General features: G+C 41.4%; 2 protein-coding genes across 18 annotated transcripts in view; one reads left to right on the top strand and one right to left on the bottom strand.

Moving 5' to 3' along the window:
* Positions 1-15,047, bottom strand: part of KIF13A (kinesin family member 13A) — a 208,089-nt gene that overhangs the window by 48,789 nt on the left and 144,253 nt on the right. For 12 of the 17 annotated variants that reach the window (XM_064597116.1, XM_064597118.1, XM_064597121.1 and 9 more), the window contains 5 exons: positions 14,041-14,175; positions 11,075-11,205; positions 5,398-5,484; positions 5,133-5,299; positions 2,784-2,903 (listed from right to left, as the gene is read on the bottom strand). In XM_064597116.1, coding sequence (XP_064453186.1) covers positions 2,784-2,903; positions 5,133-5,299; positions 5,398-5,484; positions 11,075-11,205; positions 14,041-14,175 — 640 coding nt within the window. The remainder of the gene's footprint in view (positions 1-2,783; positions 2,904-5,132; positions 5,300-5,397; positions 5,485-11,074; positions 11,206-14,040; positions 14,176-15,047) is intronic. The other 5 variants (XM_064597120.1, XM_064597130.1, XM_064597131.1 and 2 more) reach the window with 1 other exon arrangement.
* LOC123837423 (fatty acid-binding protein 5-like) lies at positions 12,198-12,850 on the top strand. Its single transcript, XM_045866321.2, has one exon. The coding sequence runs from the start codon at positions 12,243-12,245 to the stop codon at positions 12,648-12,650; it is 408 nt and encodes a 135-aa protein (XP_045722277.1). The 5' UTR covers positions 12,198-12,242; the 3' UTR covers positions 12,651-12,850.

Raw genomic sequence — 15,047 nt, 5'->3', positions numbered from 1 at the left:
TTTGCAGACCAAGAGATCAACACCATACATGTGGTGAACAAGTACAGAAATATGTTGTTCGAAGGGGTCATGGCCATGGCCAGCAGTGGTTGTGGTGTAGGTAGGGGTCACTGGCTGAGGCTGGACATTAGCTTGGCAATGACCACTGATCTGGATGCTGTGGAGAAAGAAGGCACTGACCATATGTCCACAGGAGAAAGTTACTGGCATCTCTAAGTGAGCAGACTGCAGGGAAACAATATGTCAGACTATTTGGATGGCAAATAAGAAAACCACCATCCCGGTATTTCCTCCTTGAAGACATGAGATGGGGAGGACATGATTCATATTCTCAGACTGGCCTGCAACTCACACCTTTGCCTGGGATTCAAATAGTGCTATTTGTGCTGTTCCCACAGACTGACTCTAAGTTTAATTTCCAGGATAGAGTGGGAAATGAAGAGGGTAAGACGAACTTTTCTGTCATCCCATGATGGTTCCTGACTGACCCTTCCAGAAGACCCTACCGACCAATTTGTGGAATAACCATGTAAATTATACTTATCTTCTATGTAAGCAATAAGAGAAAGAGATAGTATGTTAGCTTAAAAAAATAAGGTTAAATTATACAAAACAAAAAGTAGAAAGCAATTTAAGAAATCACTAGAGATCTATATGGAGTACAGGTGAGTTGTTTTAATAAAAAATGACAACCACATGGCAATAAGAATTCTACTAGCTACTGACCACCACTCAGGTAGAAGCACTGCACCCTTTCCATGCATCATCTCATGAAAGCCTTGCACCATACCTGAGGGTGGATATATTCCCATTTTAAGGATGCTGACCTAAGATCACAGAGCTAATAAGCAACAGAGCCAGGTTCTGAGCTCACATCAGAGCTAACCATCTGAGGTTGGACATCAATTTACTAATAAACTGATACAGTATTCTTATCTCCAATCTTTTGCTCAGAATTAGTACTCTGTTAAAGAGTAGATATTTGAAAAAAATCCTGTTCTTTGCAGATAGAAAATTCTAAAACTCAGCATTTTTCCAAAGCAGAAATAGTTTTCTTCACAGAGTCCTGACAGGGAGTCTCTAAAATATACCACCTGAAAATCTGACGGAAAATGAACTCCTAAAAAATACCAAACTCTTAAACAAAGACAGACCATGGAGAGGGAAGAGCTTTTCGTAGAGTAAGACATCTATGTACTCTAAAGCATTAGAACTTCTGACCTCACCCTGTAAATTTATGAAAAATATATGAATAATATGGTGAAGGAGTCTGAAGAAATTTTAAATGTAAGGGCTAGGGAAGAAAAGTTGTCTCAGAATTATTTTAAAAATGCATTTCTCAAACAATACATACTTTTTCCCTTTTAGGCTCTAGGTTTAAAAAAGGAAGGACAGGGTCTTCACCATCCATTTATACTTCCATGGAGCCTGGTTTTCAAGAGCCTACATTAGTGTTCACAAATCTTTTCCAGAGAGAGAAAACTGGAGAATACACCATTTGATAAAAATTAATATTCTAAGATTTTTGCTAAAAGACACCGGGTAAGACATTTAATCCTTATTTCTGCTTGTTAGAAATCATGGAAACACACATGATCCCAAATGGCTGAGAGGATTTCACCCCGAGGTTCCATGCTAATGCAGAGGCAACGTGACCAAGGGTGCTTTAAACTGCTTTGGCAGATGCCATGATCTAACACCATGACATAACTATTCACCAGGCTTCATCAGTGGCCACAAACCAAGAAGCAGTTATAGAAGAGGGAACAACTCAAAGCACCCCTCCCCTGAGCCTGCCACCGTAGCCCGGTAAGCCCTGCCCTGGGGCCCTGGGACAGACCACACGACACAGAGCCTGGGTAGAGATACAGGGGCTAAGATTTCCCTCTGTCTATCTTTCCCTTTTGAACTCTGATCTCAACACAAGTCTTTCTCTTAGACGTATCTGATGATACCGTCTTTTCAATAAGCCAGGTTCAAGCCTTTATCATTATACAGCGTATTTATAAATAGATCATCCTACTCAGCAGGTCAATCTGACTCTATGATATGGCTTAGGACAGAAGCCAAAGACTATTTAGCCTACTCTCAACCAACCAGCCATGAAAAAATTGTCCACGGTTTCTTTTCCTCCCTATCATTTTCTTCCTCTTGAATGAAGGGTTTTGAAACTCAGTGAGCCTGCAGCCTAAAGCCAAGATACCAAAGAGGGAGGTGTTTTAGGAAGAGAGAAAGGACCACATTTATTATGGTATAGAATGTTCTCTCTTCGTTAGTTTATTCTTTATCTCAGTATGTAACTATGTAATGCACACAGGTACTGGGTTTGCTTCTACTCTTAATTCCAATGAATGGGGTTTTTCGATCATGATTTAGAGATTTGAAAATACATCATCCTCGTCTATTACTGGGACGATGCAGGTCAATCGATATCTGCAAGTACAGAGTCCTGAACTGCTGAGCTCCCAACAGTCATCCAGCCATTAGTAACAGGAGCAATAATGCAGTAACACGTCTGTGCTGGGGGAAGTACAGGGCAAGGACAGCTACCAGAGTTTAACCAATGGGAAGGCAATGGAGTTGGGACACGGGGAGGTAGGGGTCCCGACTTAAAAGGGCACACGCCTCAATCAGGAATACAGAGTGCTTCTGTCAGGCAGAAAACTTCCACTTCTTCCCAATCATGTTAGTTCGATTTTGCCAAAGCAGAAGCACAAGCATTGGTCAGCAGCACTGCTAACAACCAGTCAAGCTCCCCCATGCTAATGCCAATCAGTTAAAACCTTTATCCCAGTGTCTGTGGAGGAGCTTCGTCTGAAACCACATGAGAGGGAAGAGAATCTTCAAATAGGACCACCAGGGGGACGACCACCAGGCAGACAGGCTTAGGATCGGGAAGCCACCTAGTGGTAGAGGTGAATTCCATGAACACTAGCGGGCCCCCCACGTTTCGGCACTGAGAGCACATCAGAGGGAAGCCCCACTTATGCAGGGAACTGGGGAAACACTATTCTGAAACAGACAAAATCAACACTGGGGAACAAGGCTTGTTCTGGAAGGCAAATGGGTAGCTCATGTTAATACCGTAAGCCAGCCCACCAGTGACTAATTGGTTTGGCTAAGAGGACTGGAGGAATTAACAAACACTCACCAAATACTCATCGGTTATTCAGGGCTTTAATATAAATATGATAAGATCGTAGTGACTCAATAAAATTAGAAATGTGTGATATGGGACGTAGATGATTAAATTGATAGCACTTGGATACGTTGCTGTTAGACAACAGAGACATCTAGAATTCTGTAATCTCATGTAAAGAAAGAAGTTCTTCCAACAGGCGTTCTGCACCTGGGGCTTGGGGCCCACACCCTCCTGTCACACCCTGTATCCATTCAGGCTCCCAAAAATTACTCATAGGAGACTTGTTGCTCAGGCACGTCGGAAAATGGCCCATCAATGTGATTCTGATGTCTGAACATCACTTTGGAATGTCTCCTGTGATTCCTCCCAACTGGGTGAGCAAGTAGCAGAGTGGACTGCAGCCTGATTTCTAGCTATGGTCCAGTCTGTGGTGCAGCGCCCAAAACCCCGGCAGCTAATCTGCATCCCTAATCTCACTGATGTTCTTTTTTGGTGGTGTTCTCTATTCTTCATATTAAATACATCATACTTGTTTTTCCATCTAGCCTCTTCTTCATACTTCATTTTTATAATAGAAAAGAGGGGGGTCCTTGGGGCTAAAAATCCAGAGAGACTAAAAAGGTCAACGTCTTTATTCCTGCAATTCGAATCCCCAATTTGATATGCCAGAGACCCGACTGACATTCTCCAGCCACGCTCACATTCTTCTCAGGCTGACTCATAGATAGAGTGCAAAAGTCATGGTTTCAGGGGAGAGCCCCACTGGGAAACCATGATGCTCTCCCTGTACCATGTCAGGCAGAGGCTCCTGGAGGTCCTCCCTGGTTCGAGGTAGGGATCCTCAGGTATTCAAAGAACCCCTGATTGGGAAAGTGAAAGGAGACAAAATCCAAAAACAAACTTTCTCAGGTGCTCCTTAATGTAAACTCAACTATACTTCCCTGTCAAATAGTTCTGGTCCCAGAAATGCTGTCTTGTGCTTGGTAGGAGAGGAACTTTCCTGTCCTGCTTCTAGTCCCCAGGCAAAAGCCTGGTGACGAGAAACTGAGAGATGCAAGAGAAGCTGCAGATTTATAAAACTGCCATCAAGGAAAGAATGTGGTGTGGATTTTATTGAATGCACAGAAGTGTGTATGAAGAGATAAAGGCTTAGCTTTTAGATACAGAGGGGAAGAATTTTAATACAAACACTGAAAACTTTCTGGAAAGAGGGATCTAGAAACAAGGCTTTAAGGAAAATCTCTTCCTTAAAAATCTGAGACAGGCCAGCGTGTAAGTCAAGCAAAGAGCCTATAAAAACCTCTCTTTGTAGGATCATTTTTGTAAAAGCTACCTGGGCTTACTAAATAAGCATCTTTGGTGGTATAATTTCCAACTGAGTTTTTACCAAAATATTGTGACCTTTATCTCTCCATTAGGTTCCATTTGAAATTCCTGGGTTCATCCTCTGCTGGGGATTTTTGTGCTCTGAAGGATTCAGAAATGACGAACTCAGTAACGGGAAATTTGAAAAGGAATTCCACCACGATCATTCTGTACTCTAGGACTGTGGAAATGCTACCATAACTGACTTGGGAACAAGGAGTCTCAAAACAGGGACTTCTTAGTTATACCTGAGGGAGCAGACCAGGCCCTGCAATAGTTTCATTAGTCCCTCCCCAATGGCCTCTGTAAGAAATTAGCAATTTGGGGGCACCTGGGTGGCTCAGTCCATTAAGCATATGCCTTTGACTCAGGTCGTGATCCTGGGGTCCTGGGATGGAGCCCCGTGTCCCTGCTCAGCAGGGAGCCTGCTTCTCCTTCTGCACACCCCCTCCCACCCCGCTCAGGCTCTCTCACACAAATAAATAAAATCTTAAAAAAAAAAGAAATTAGCAAGTTTACGTTCTTAATTTCAGAATGACGCCTCCACTTTACACAAGTGCATCCTTCACTGAACTGCTGAGACAGGAACTGCCAAAAACGGAGGAATCCGGAGGTAAGGTCTTACCATTACTATTCAGGGTTTTCATGATAACTTCCATCTGTGCAAATTCATAGTTATAGTCTGGTTCGGAGGAAGCTTCACTGGCTGCGTCCAGGTCATGCTCTGGTGGGCCTGCCTCCTTTTCAAAGTCTTTCAACCAATCTCGCCGTTTCCTCTTAGGTAAATTAATTCTGTGGAGTTTTCCATCATTAGAGAAAATTGACTTGTTTTATACTCCGATAACAGAAAAACAAGTTTATGAAAATATTAGGGAACACAAAGATGTTACCTAAAAAAGTGGTTATTTCCCCAGAGGATTCGATCACCGTGCCACAGCTGGGTGGTGCTGCACACAAGAGTGCCATTCACACGGGACCTGAAGGGACACCAGGGAATACGTCAGCGCCACGGGGAAGAGCACAGAACCCAGCCCCAGTAGCCAAAGAGATAAGTGGGGAAGTTTCTCTTAACAGAGGTGTTCTACTAATTCCTAAAGAAGGAACAACAGAATTATAACCACTATCAAAACCCGTGATCTAAGCAATGATGATCAAGGGCTGCCAATATGCCTCAAAGACAGCCAGCCAGGCATGACGTGCTCCTAATGGAAATATACACGAGAATGCCTACGGAATATCTTGTCCAAATATGGGCTGAACCTGATCAAGCTTTTATTTCTAAATACCAATTTAGGAAACGCACAAGGTGGTGGAAGATGCTACATGATGTCATGGGATGCAATGAGCAAAATGCTGACTGTGGGAAACAACCAGGTGTCTTCAATAAATAAAATGCAAGGAAAAGGCGGGGAAGGGGGGGAGGAATAGAGGGAGGAGGGACCTGTTAAAAGAGACATAACAGCCAATGACAATGGTTGAATCTTATTTGATCCTGATTTCAAGAAACAGCTGAAAAGGAACATTTATGATACCACTGGGGAAATCTGAACACTGGGCTCAATATATGATTAGTAAGGAATTATTTGTAATTACTTTAGATGTGATGGTATTGAAGCTATGTTCAAGAATACTTGTCTTTTAGAGATACAAGCTAATATATTTAGATACAAACTTATATCTGGAACTTGCTTTAAAATAACGCAGAGGGGAGGGAGGAGGAGATGTGCAGGGTGTATAAATAAAAACAAAACTGTTTGTGAAGTGTTCATTTTTGAAGCTGGATGATGGACATTTGGGGGTTCATTATACTCTTCTTTCTATTTCATACATTTGAAGTTTTCCGTAATAAAAACTTGGGGAAAAACCTAAAAAGAGTAACCAGATTTAAATCCTAAATAGCTACCAAATTGTAAAAACAAGACAATCGGAGATGGGGGAAACAACTCTGAGTCTCTGCTACCTGCATGAAGCACGCAGTAGATGGTGTGCACCATGTCTCCAGGTTTGTGTTGACCTATGCATCTGCGATTTGTCTCAAGCAAATCGTGAAGCCCCAAGTCTTCCCTGCATTGCAGCTTTGTTACAGCTTACTGGCTACCAGGGGCTATGAATCCAGGGGCTGTGAATAACTCATGGTAACAGATCTCATAGGACTTCCTGCCAATCGGAGATCTCATCAAAGGATTCTTTAACAAAGTTAAAGCCTTGCCACTGTGACTTTTCTTAGGGGGAGAGGAAAAGTCCTCCACAATTTTTAGTGCTGATAATTGTAGTCTTCTTATAGATGTTTCCTTCATTTAAAAAAAGAGATTTTGCTGGTATTAAAACAATCAGGAGGATAATTAACTAATTAAAGTTTAACTTACTAAAGAACTGTCAGGTGAAGTATGATGGAGAAAAATAATGATTATTCTGAGTTTTAGTTTTTCAGTAAGTTACTTTTCTCATAGAATCTCATTATCTGGCTCCTTATCTTTAGAGGACTCTCCAGCTCAGAGTTACGGAGTAAGGAGAACTCACACATGAAAATAAGCCCTCCTTGGTAGTAATATTTTAAGTTTAGGGACTAAATTTTTATTGATAAAAATACCCTGGTAATACCATCTTAAATGTTTTTCATCTATCATACATAAACATGATGAAACTTTGGTGTGTATCTTTTATACTAACATGCTCCCTTTATTCTTGCCAATAAAAATGACTCTCAACGCTAACTCAAGCTTCAGAGGTCTGTGTCCGTCTATTCGGAATTATGGACTAATTTATTCATCTGCAAAAAGTGGAAAATGAGATCAGAATATATATGTATATGTACATCTGTACAAATATACATATTTTTGCCCAAAGAATGATGAAAAGTTGTTTCTTTGGGGGAAATTTTTTAATAGAGTACTCACCTCTTCTACCTAAAAAATAAACATTCATTAGTCAGTTTTCAAAGAAAGTATTTGCCCAGTTTATTAAGGTATCTAAATAATATATCTAGGTGTATAGATAGAAGGGTATTTAGACATATCTAAATATATCTATAACCTAGTATCTAGGAATAGCAGTATGAGGAAGAGATGTGTCACTCAATGTCCTTTATTATTTTAAACAATGAATTATAATTAAAAAATTCAGGTCCTCATTTTCATTAGCCATATTTCGATACTCAAGAGCACCATCTCACTAGTGGCTACTGAAATGGTCTTTGCAGGTATAGAACCTTCCCATTATCTCAGAAAGTTCTAATGGGTAGTGTTATTCTAGAATAAAACTAAAAACAGTTCCAAAGAAAATGAGAGAGAAATATAATAAGCTTTGCCTTTTTATTTATTGCTACCTTTTGTGGTCATTTGTAACTTTAAGGGACCCTTCTATAGGTATGTGTGTGCATGCATACACACATACTTCTGAACACACATATAAAACATCACTGCCATTTATAGTATGCTCTTATTACAAAAATATAAAGAAATATGGAAATTGCCTGCTTTGGTAGTATACCCAAGCCAAGAAATTAGTAACATAAAAAGTGATTTCTAAGTGGACATATGCCTGGGGTTCTTGTTAAGAAGCAAATACAAGGGGCGCCTGGGTGGCTCAGTTGGTTGGGCGTCTGCCTTTGGCTCGGGTCATGATCTCAGGGTCCTGGGATCGAGCCCTGCATCAGGCTCCCTGTTCAGTGGGGAGCCTGCTCTTCCCTCTTCCCTCTTCCCCCCTTCTTGTGCTTGCTTGCTCTCTCTCAAAAAAAAAAAAAAAAGAAGCCAATACAAAATGTGTTTGCAACAATTTATGCCCCCTCGCAGGCCATGAGACTTTTACAGAGAACCTCCTGCTGAAGGTGAGCCCACCTGAGGAACCACACGCTGCTCTAGGGAGCAGTTATCAGCAGATCCAACCAACAGGCGGGCTGAAGCCCCAACAATGTCAGAGATAGAATTTTCAAACAAAGACCATAAAATAAGTAAAAATCTAATTATTAAAGGCATACAGTGAATCTTTAAAAAAAAAAAAAAAAAAAAAGGCATACAATGGAGTACAAACACAACTCTAGAAATACAGACCAGGCCTACCAAAAAAAGGACTTTCTAAACTTCTACAAATGAAAAACGGAGACACTAAAATTATAAACTCAATACAATGTTTAAGCAGCAGGTAAGATGTGACTAGAGAGAGAATGAGTGGACTTGAAGACAGATTTGAAGACACAGTGACTCTCCCCTAACCCCACGTCCCTCCCTGGCTCTGTCTCTAATCCCATGTCCATCTTCACAACCATGACTCTCGGCCCACTTCCTCACCCCCCATTCTCTCCTCCTTGCATTTGTTCCTTCTATACCCACAACTACATGGTTCCTAAACATCCCAAGGTTGCTAGTGTCTTCCTAACTATCCCAACAGAAGCTTGTTAACCTCTATTTTGACCTCTTCTTCCTTACAATGTTCTCCTCCCTTGGCTTCCATCACTGTATCTTTGCCTCTCTGACTCCCTTGTCTCCGGGCTCCTCAGACCATCCCTAAAACATTGGTTTACTCCTTCCACTACACACTTGGGATCCACTTTGAAGACAGACGACACCACTAATGGCTGACTGTATATCGTGAGTATAACTCTACATGTTTAAATCCAATGTCCAACTGGATACATCCACACTGATGTCCCAAGGACACCTCAAATTCACAGGATCCCAACCTGAATCCATTACCACTCATTACCTGTCATCCTCCAAGCCTGTCCTTCCTTTTGTAGTCCTTATTTTGGCTCAGGATCTCCACTGTTTATCTAGTCTCCCAAGACAGAACCCTATAACCATTGCTGACTTCACCTTCTCTTACTGACTCTCCAGTCTGTCCCCAAGCACATCACTAAAGCTGGCTGACTCTCAAATTATTCTCAAATACATTCTGTTCTTCACTTCTTCTGCCACTTGCTGTGTTCCCACGACAATATCATAATAATATCCTAAGAGATCTCCCCACCTCCAGTCCTGCAACCCCACACATTTCCATAGTGATCAGATCTGCAGGAAGAAGCACTTATCATCCCATATAATCACTGTTGCCTCTATACATTCTCTTCCACCAGGCTCTGAGTCCCTATACTTGGGCATTCCCTGCACAGAGCCTGTAGCAAAGACTCCAGAATGAATGCACTGCTACCCCCAGGTTAGGAAAGGAGGAGACTGGGCAGGGTGAGGGAGGGCAAAGAGCAGGAACAAAAACATGGCACTGGAATTGGGTATGAGAAAATTTGCTGATTAAAATTATTTTAGGTATGGTGCTAAAAGAGAGTATGGTCCAATCATATTGTACACTTTAAATATATGCAATTTTGTCAATTAAAAACCAGAGTATTAAAAAAATCCAGAGTTTCTAATATAGTGTAAGACAGCATAAGGCAGAAGGCTACTTGAACTTGGAATAAGTAAAAATTAAGGAACAGCATCATTTCATCATTAAATATCTTAACAATTATATCACTATAACACAAGACCTATAAACTTTCATGAGTCATCTATACCATCCTTGTTAGTCTCAGTTTGTCATCACTTAGAAATTTATACGGCCAATATTAATAGAATAATTTAAAATGAGTGTAAGGTTTTCCTTTCCCTAAAAATGAGTATTCTGATCACAATGTTTGTGTGTTAATGAATATTCTGATAGGACTTCATATAAACTTTATACTTGATTGTAAAGTAGTTCAAGACAGTATTTAGTAGAAATCCAAAAGTAAATATACTATCCTGTCAATTCTCAAATTCTTATATATTATAGCCTGGTTCAGGAATTTTTCATACAATGGAGTTATCTGATTAACTGTTTTTTATGCAATGTATTACACTGAGTAACAACTAATTTTATTCATTATTTGTATGTGTCAGGGGCGCCTGGGTGGCTCAGTCGGGTAAGTGTCTGCCTTCGGCTCAGGTCATGATCTCAGGGTCCTGGGATCGAGCCCTGCATTGGGCTCCCTGCTCAGTGTGGAGCCTGCTTCTCCCTCTGCCCCTCTCCCTGCTTGTGCTCTCTCTCTCTCTCAAATAAATAAAGTCTTAAAAATAAAATATTTGTGGGGCGCCTGGGTGGCTCAGTCATTAAGCATCTGCCTTCGGCTCAGGTCATGATCCCAGGGTCCTGGGATCGAGCCCCACATCGGGCTCCCTGCCAGGTGGAAAGCCTGCCTCTCCCTCTCCCACTCCCCATGCTTGTGTTCCGTCTCTCACTGTGTCTCTGTCAAATAAATAAATAAAATCTCTAAAAAAATAATAATAAAATATTTATATGTGTCAGGCACTGAGCCAAGTGATTTGTTTTGCCTACTTTTAGCCCTATGTTTCACATGAGGAAGCAGAAGTTTAGAGAAAAGTGTGTTATCTAAGATACCCGGCCAGTCTAGGCAGAATCAGCCACCCCAAAGCTGGTGCTCTAAATGTGGCCATACAACTCCCTACAATCGGAAATATCCCCCAGAACCCAGTGAAGTCTTAACTTTGATAGAACTGAGCCAACAGACGGAAAGGGGCAGTCTACTTCTGAAAATCAGGCTCACAGATATGTGAAGTGGACATTTATTTCTCTTACCTGGCATTTTCTTTCGGAGTCAGAGTAACATCGCCATCAGACGCAATATCTATCTCACAGTGCTCTGGCTGAATTCCTATCCCAAACAGCTGGATGTCCTGTGACGTATCTGCACCCACCCTGGTATGGTCCTAGTAACAGATTGTGAAAGAAAGGAAAAAAACCTATTCTTACAAGTAACTCAACACAAATTTATCACCATCAATTTGAATAACCCAACAGCATCTGCATGACAATATTAAACAATCAGATGGGAGATGCAAGATATCTGGAACATAATAGGTCAAAAGCTTACCTTAAGAACTACATTTTAAAAATATTTAAACACTATGAAGAAAACAACACCAACCAACAGTGATTAGATATTGTTTTACAATATAAGGAAATGGGGGGGGGGGGCGCCAGGGTGGCTCAGTCGTTAAGCGTCTGCCTTTGGCTCAGGTCAAGATCCCAGGGTCCTGGGATCGAGCCCCGCATCAGTCTCCCTGCTCAGCGGGAAGCCTGCTTCTCCCTCTCCCTCTCCCCCTGCTTGTGTTCCCTCTCTCGCTGTATGCATCTCTGTCAACTGAATAAATAAAATCTTAAAAAAAAAAAACCAACAACATAAGGAAATCTGACTTGACAGGAAACTATCTTGAGTGCCCATGTTAACTTGACAGCTTACTATTTATGTGACCATGGGCAAGCCACTTCACAGTCTGAGCCTTGGTTTCTTTCTTCCTTTTTTTTTTTTTGCAAAACTAGGACAATATCATCAATTCGAACTAGTTAGTAGGATTCTTTCAAGGATCACCTGAGTTGACAGGGAAAATGCTTTGAAAATAACTATATAAATTCAAGAATCACTAACAGGAATTTCATGGAAAATGGTATTTTCAAATATATAAATTTTAAAATAAAAGCGGGGCACCTGGGTGGCTCAGTTGTTAAGCGTCTGCCTTCGGCTCAGGTCATCATTCCAGGGTCCTGGGATCGAGCCCCACATCGGGCTCCCTGCTTGGCGGGAAGCCTGCTTCTCCCTCTCCCAGTCCCCCTGCTGTGTTCCTTCTCTCCCTGTATCTCTCTCTGTCAAATAAATAAAATCTTTACCCCCCCCCCCAAAAAGGGAAGCCACACTCCCGACGCCCCACTCTGCTCTGCTCACTAGGCCTGCTGGCCCTCGCCTACCATGGCCACCATTCAGCAGCTGGTAGGAAGATGGCGCTTAGTGGAAAGCAAAGGCTTTGACGAATACATGAAGGAAGTAGGAGTGGGAATGGCTCTGCGAAAAGTGGGTGCAATGGCCAAACCAGATTGTATCAACTCTTCTAACGACAAAAACCTCACCATAAAAACTGAGAGCACTTTGAAAACAACACAGTTTTCATGTAACCTGGGAGAGAAGTTTGAAGAAACTACAGCTGACGGCAGAAAAACTCAGACTGTCTGCAACTTCACAGACGGTGCGTTGGTTCAACATCAGGAATGGGATGGGAAGGAAAGCACAATCACAAGAAAATTGGAAAATGGGAAATTAGTGGTGGAATGCGTCATGAATAATGTCACCTGTACTCGGGTCTATGGAAAAGCAGAGTAAAAATTCCATCATCATTGTGGACAGGAAGTAGCTGTGAGGATAAACAAGCTCAGTTCAATGAGCAAATCTCCATACTGCTTTTTTTTTTTTCATTACTGTGTTCAATTATCTTTATCACAAACATTTTACATGCATCTATTTCAAAGTGTTGATTTAATTAGGATCATCCCTTTGGTTAGTAAATAAATTTGTTTGTGCTATGCCAAAAAAAAAAAAAAAGACCCGTGTCGGGCTCCCTGCTTTTCCCTCTCCCTCTGCTCCTCCCCTTCTCATACTCTCTCTTGCTCTCAAATAACAGAATCTTAAAAAAATAAAAATAAAATGATAAAAGTAGATGAGTTTCGAATACCAATATTACAGAGTACTGCAGCCTGTGGGTTATAGAATGCACAGATGAGCATGATTTCAGACATATGAGGACTGTCACTCCCATGATGCGGTCCACAGCTCATCACTTTGTGTTTTCTATTGCTCTAAAAATCATTGAGTCACCATGACAGTAAGTATTTCCCTATTTGACAGAAAGGCTTGGTCTTTCAAAATTAGGATTTTGGACACAATTCCTTATGCCTTAATCATGTCCCAAATGAACAGTTAAGTCCATTGGTGAACTCTCAGTATCAGGGGCTATTTGCACCAGATTTATGTCTCTGGAAAAAGGAGAATAAAAAGGGTAATGGAAGACTGAGGCTCCTTTCTTCAATTCTAGCTTATTTTCCATTGCATTTTTATATTCACTCAAGGCAGATCAGAATCCTTAACTAGGCACCTGTTTAACTTTTGGCAAGTGGGTAATATCTCTGGCATTTAGAGATTTAGGTGTGTGGACAGTTAGATAAGCTACCTTCAAGTCCCCAGGTCTCCAATCCTTGAGAGTTATTTAAAAACTGCCACATATATTTCTATACTACCATAACTGAGGAACCCTATGTCTTTTGGGGTGCCCCATATCAGTGTCTATCAGGTGCCCCACTTCAAACAGATGTCTTATTTCTCACTTAACAAAATAAGCCAGCATTTCCAAAAGTGTGGTCTGACAGAGAAAGATAAATACCATATGATTCTGCTTTATGTGGGATCTAAAAAAGACAAACAAGCAAACAAAGAAAAAGCAGAAGCAGACCCCTAAATATAGAGAACAAACTGATGGTCGCCAGAGGGGAGGTTTCACTTTCAATGGTAACCAGACCACACCATCCATCCTCTTTTTTTTTTTTTTAAATGGTGCAAAAGCAATTTATTTATTTATTTTATTTGGGGGGGTCACTTACTTTTAATGAGCACTAAGCTGGATACAAAAACGCAATCATGGGTACAGACATCCAGATTCCAATGGGAGTTGTATGTGAATGAATCAGGATTGCATCTGTCTATTTATATGCTTTCTTACCTTTAAATAATAAACCAGAAGTTCATTGAGAGCAGGGTCTGCGTTCAGGTTGACTAAGTAGCACTTGTCATCCCCGACCTTGATACCCGACGTCTCCAGGGAAATCCCCATACTTTCGAGTTGTCGTTGTCTCTCCTGGGAACAAAAACAGGAAACTCTATTTGTTGCTCTAGCCACAAGAGGTATCCATGGAAAGTTTCAGTCACTATTTCTGGGGACAATGCCAACAAAATGACACATTACAACCAAGTTTACAGAGTGTCTAAAATGTGTGACATCTTGAGTCAGTGTTATCAGGGTGCTGCGGGTGAACCAGACACCATCTTCCCTTGAAGGGGTTTACAGTCTAGGAGAGGGGATAAGACGACATACCTAAATCAGAAGAGGAGAGCCCTGGACCACTGGAGAGGAACAATGTACTACGGGGCTTCCAAGGAGGGAGATTGTGATGGGTTCAGAGACTAGGAAAGACTTCAGGAAAAGGATACACTTAAGATGTTTCTTGAAGTATAAGAATTTCCAAGGAAGAAATGGGGCAGTGGTAATGTAGGAGCAGGGTGTCCGAACGGAAGGCACCAGAAGGCACAGTAGAGGTTCTGGGCACACTGCATGATTCCAGGTGGCAAGAACCCTAGTCAATGTGGGAAAGTCATGGGAGAGATGGGGCTGGAAGAGCAGGTTGGTTCCTTACTGCACAGGGCCTTGAATTCATTCATTCATTCATTCGTTCATTCATTCATTCATGAGATATTTAAGTGTTAGGTACTGATCTAGGGTTAGGAATACAACAGCAAAGTCCCTTCGTTTGTGAAAACTTATATTCTAGTGGAAAGAAACAGACCATGAAAAAACAGACATGTAAAATACAGAATTGCCAATGGTGATAAGTGCTGTGAAGAAACACAAAGCAATGTACAAGACATAGGGAGTTAGGGGTATGTGTGTGGGGGTGTGTGAGTGTGAGTCTGTGTGTGTGTGAATAGTATCTAAGAAAAGGCTCGACTAGG

Source organism: Mirounga angustirostris, unplaced genomic scaffold, assembly GCF_029215605.1.
Source record: "Mirounga angustirostris isolate CCGP_5_RB_7025 unplaced genomic scaffold, mMirAng1.0.hap1 SCAF_8, whole genome shotgun sequence".
In the NCBI taxonomy this organism is placed as follows: Eukaryota; Metazoa; Chordata; class Mammalia; order Carnivora; family Phocidae; genus Mirounga; species Mirounga angustirostris.
Note: the sequence above shows the minus strand (reverse complement) of the source record. Positions and strands in the feature narration are given on the sequence as shown.

Coding starts and splice junctions, on each gene's coding strand:
- LOC123837423 (XM_045866321.2), top strand. CDS start 12,243: ATGGCCACCATTCAGCAGCTGGTAGGAAGATGGCGCTTAGTGGAAAGC.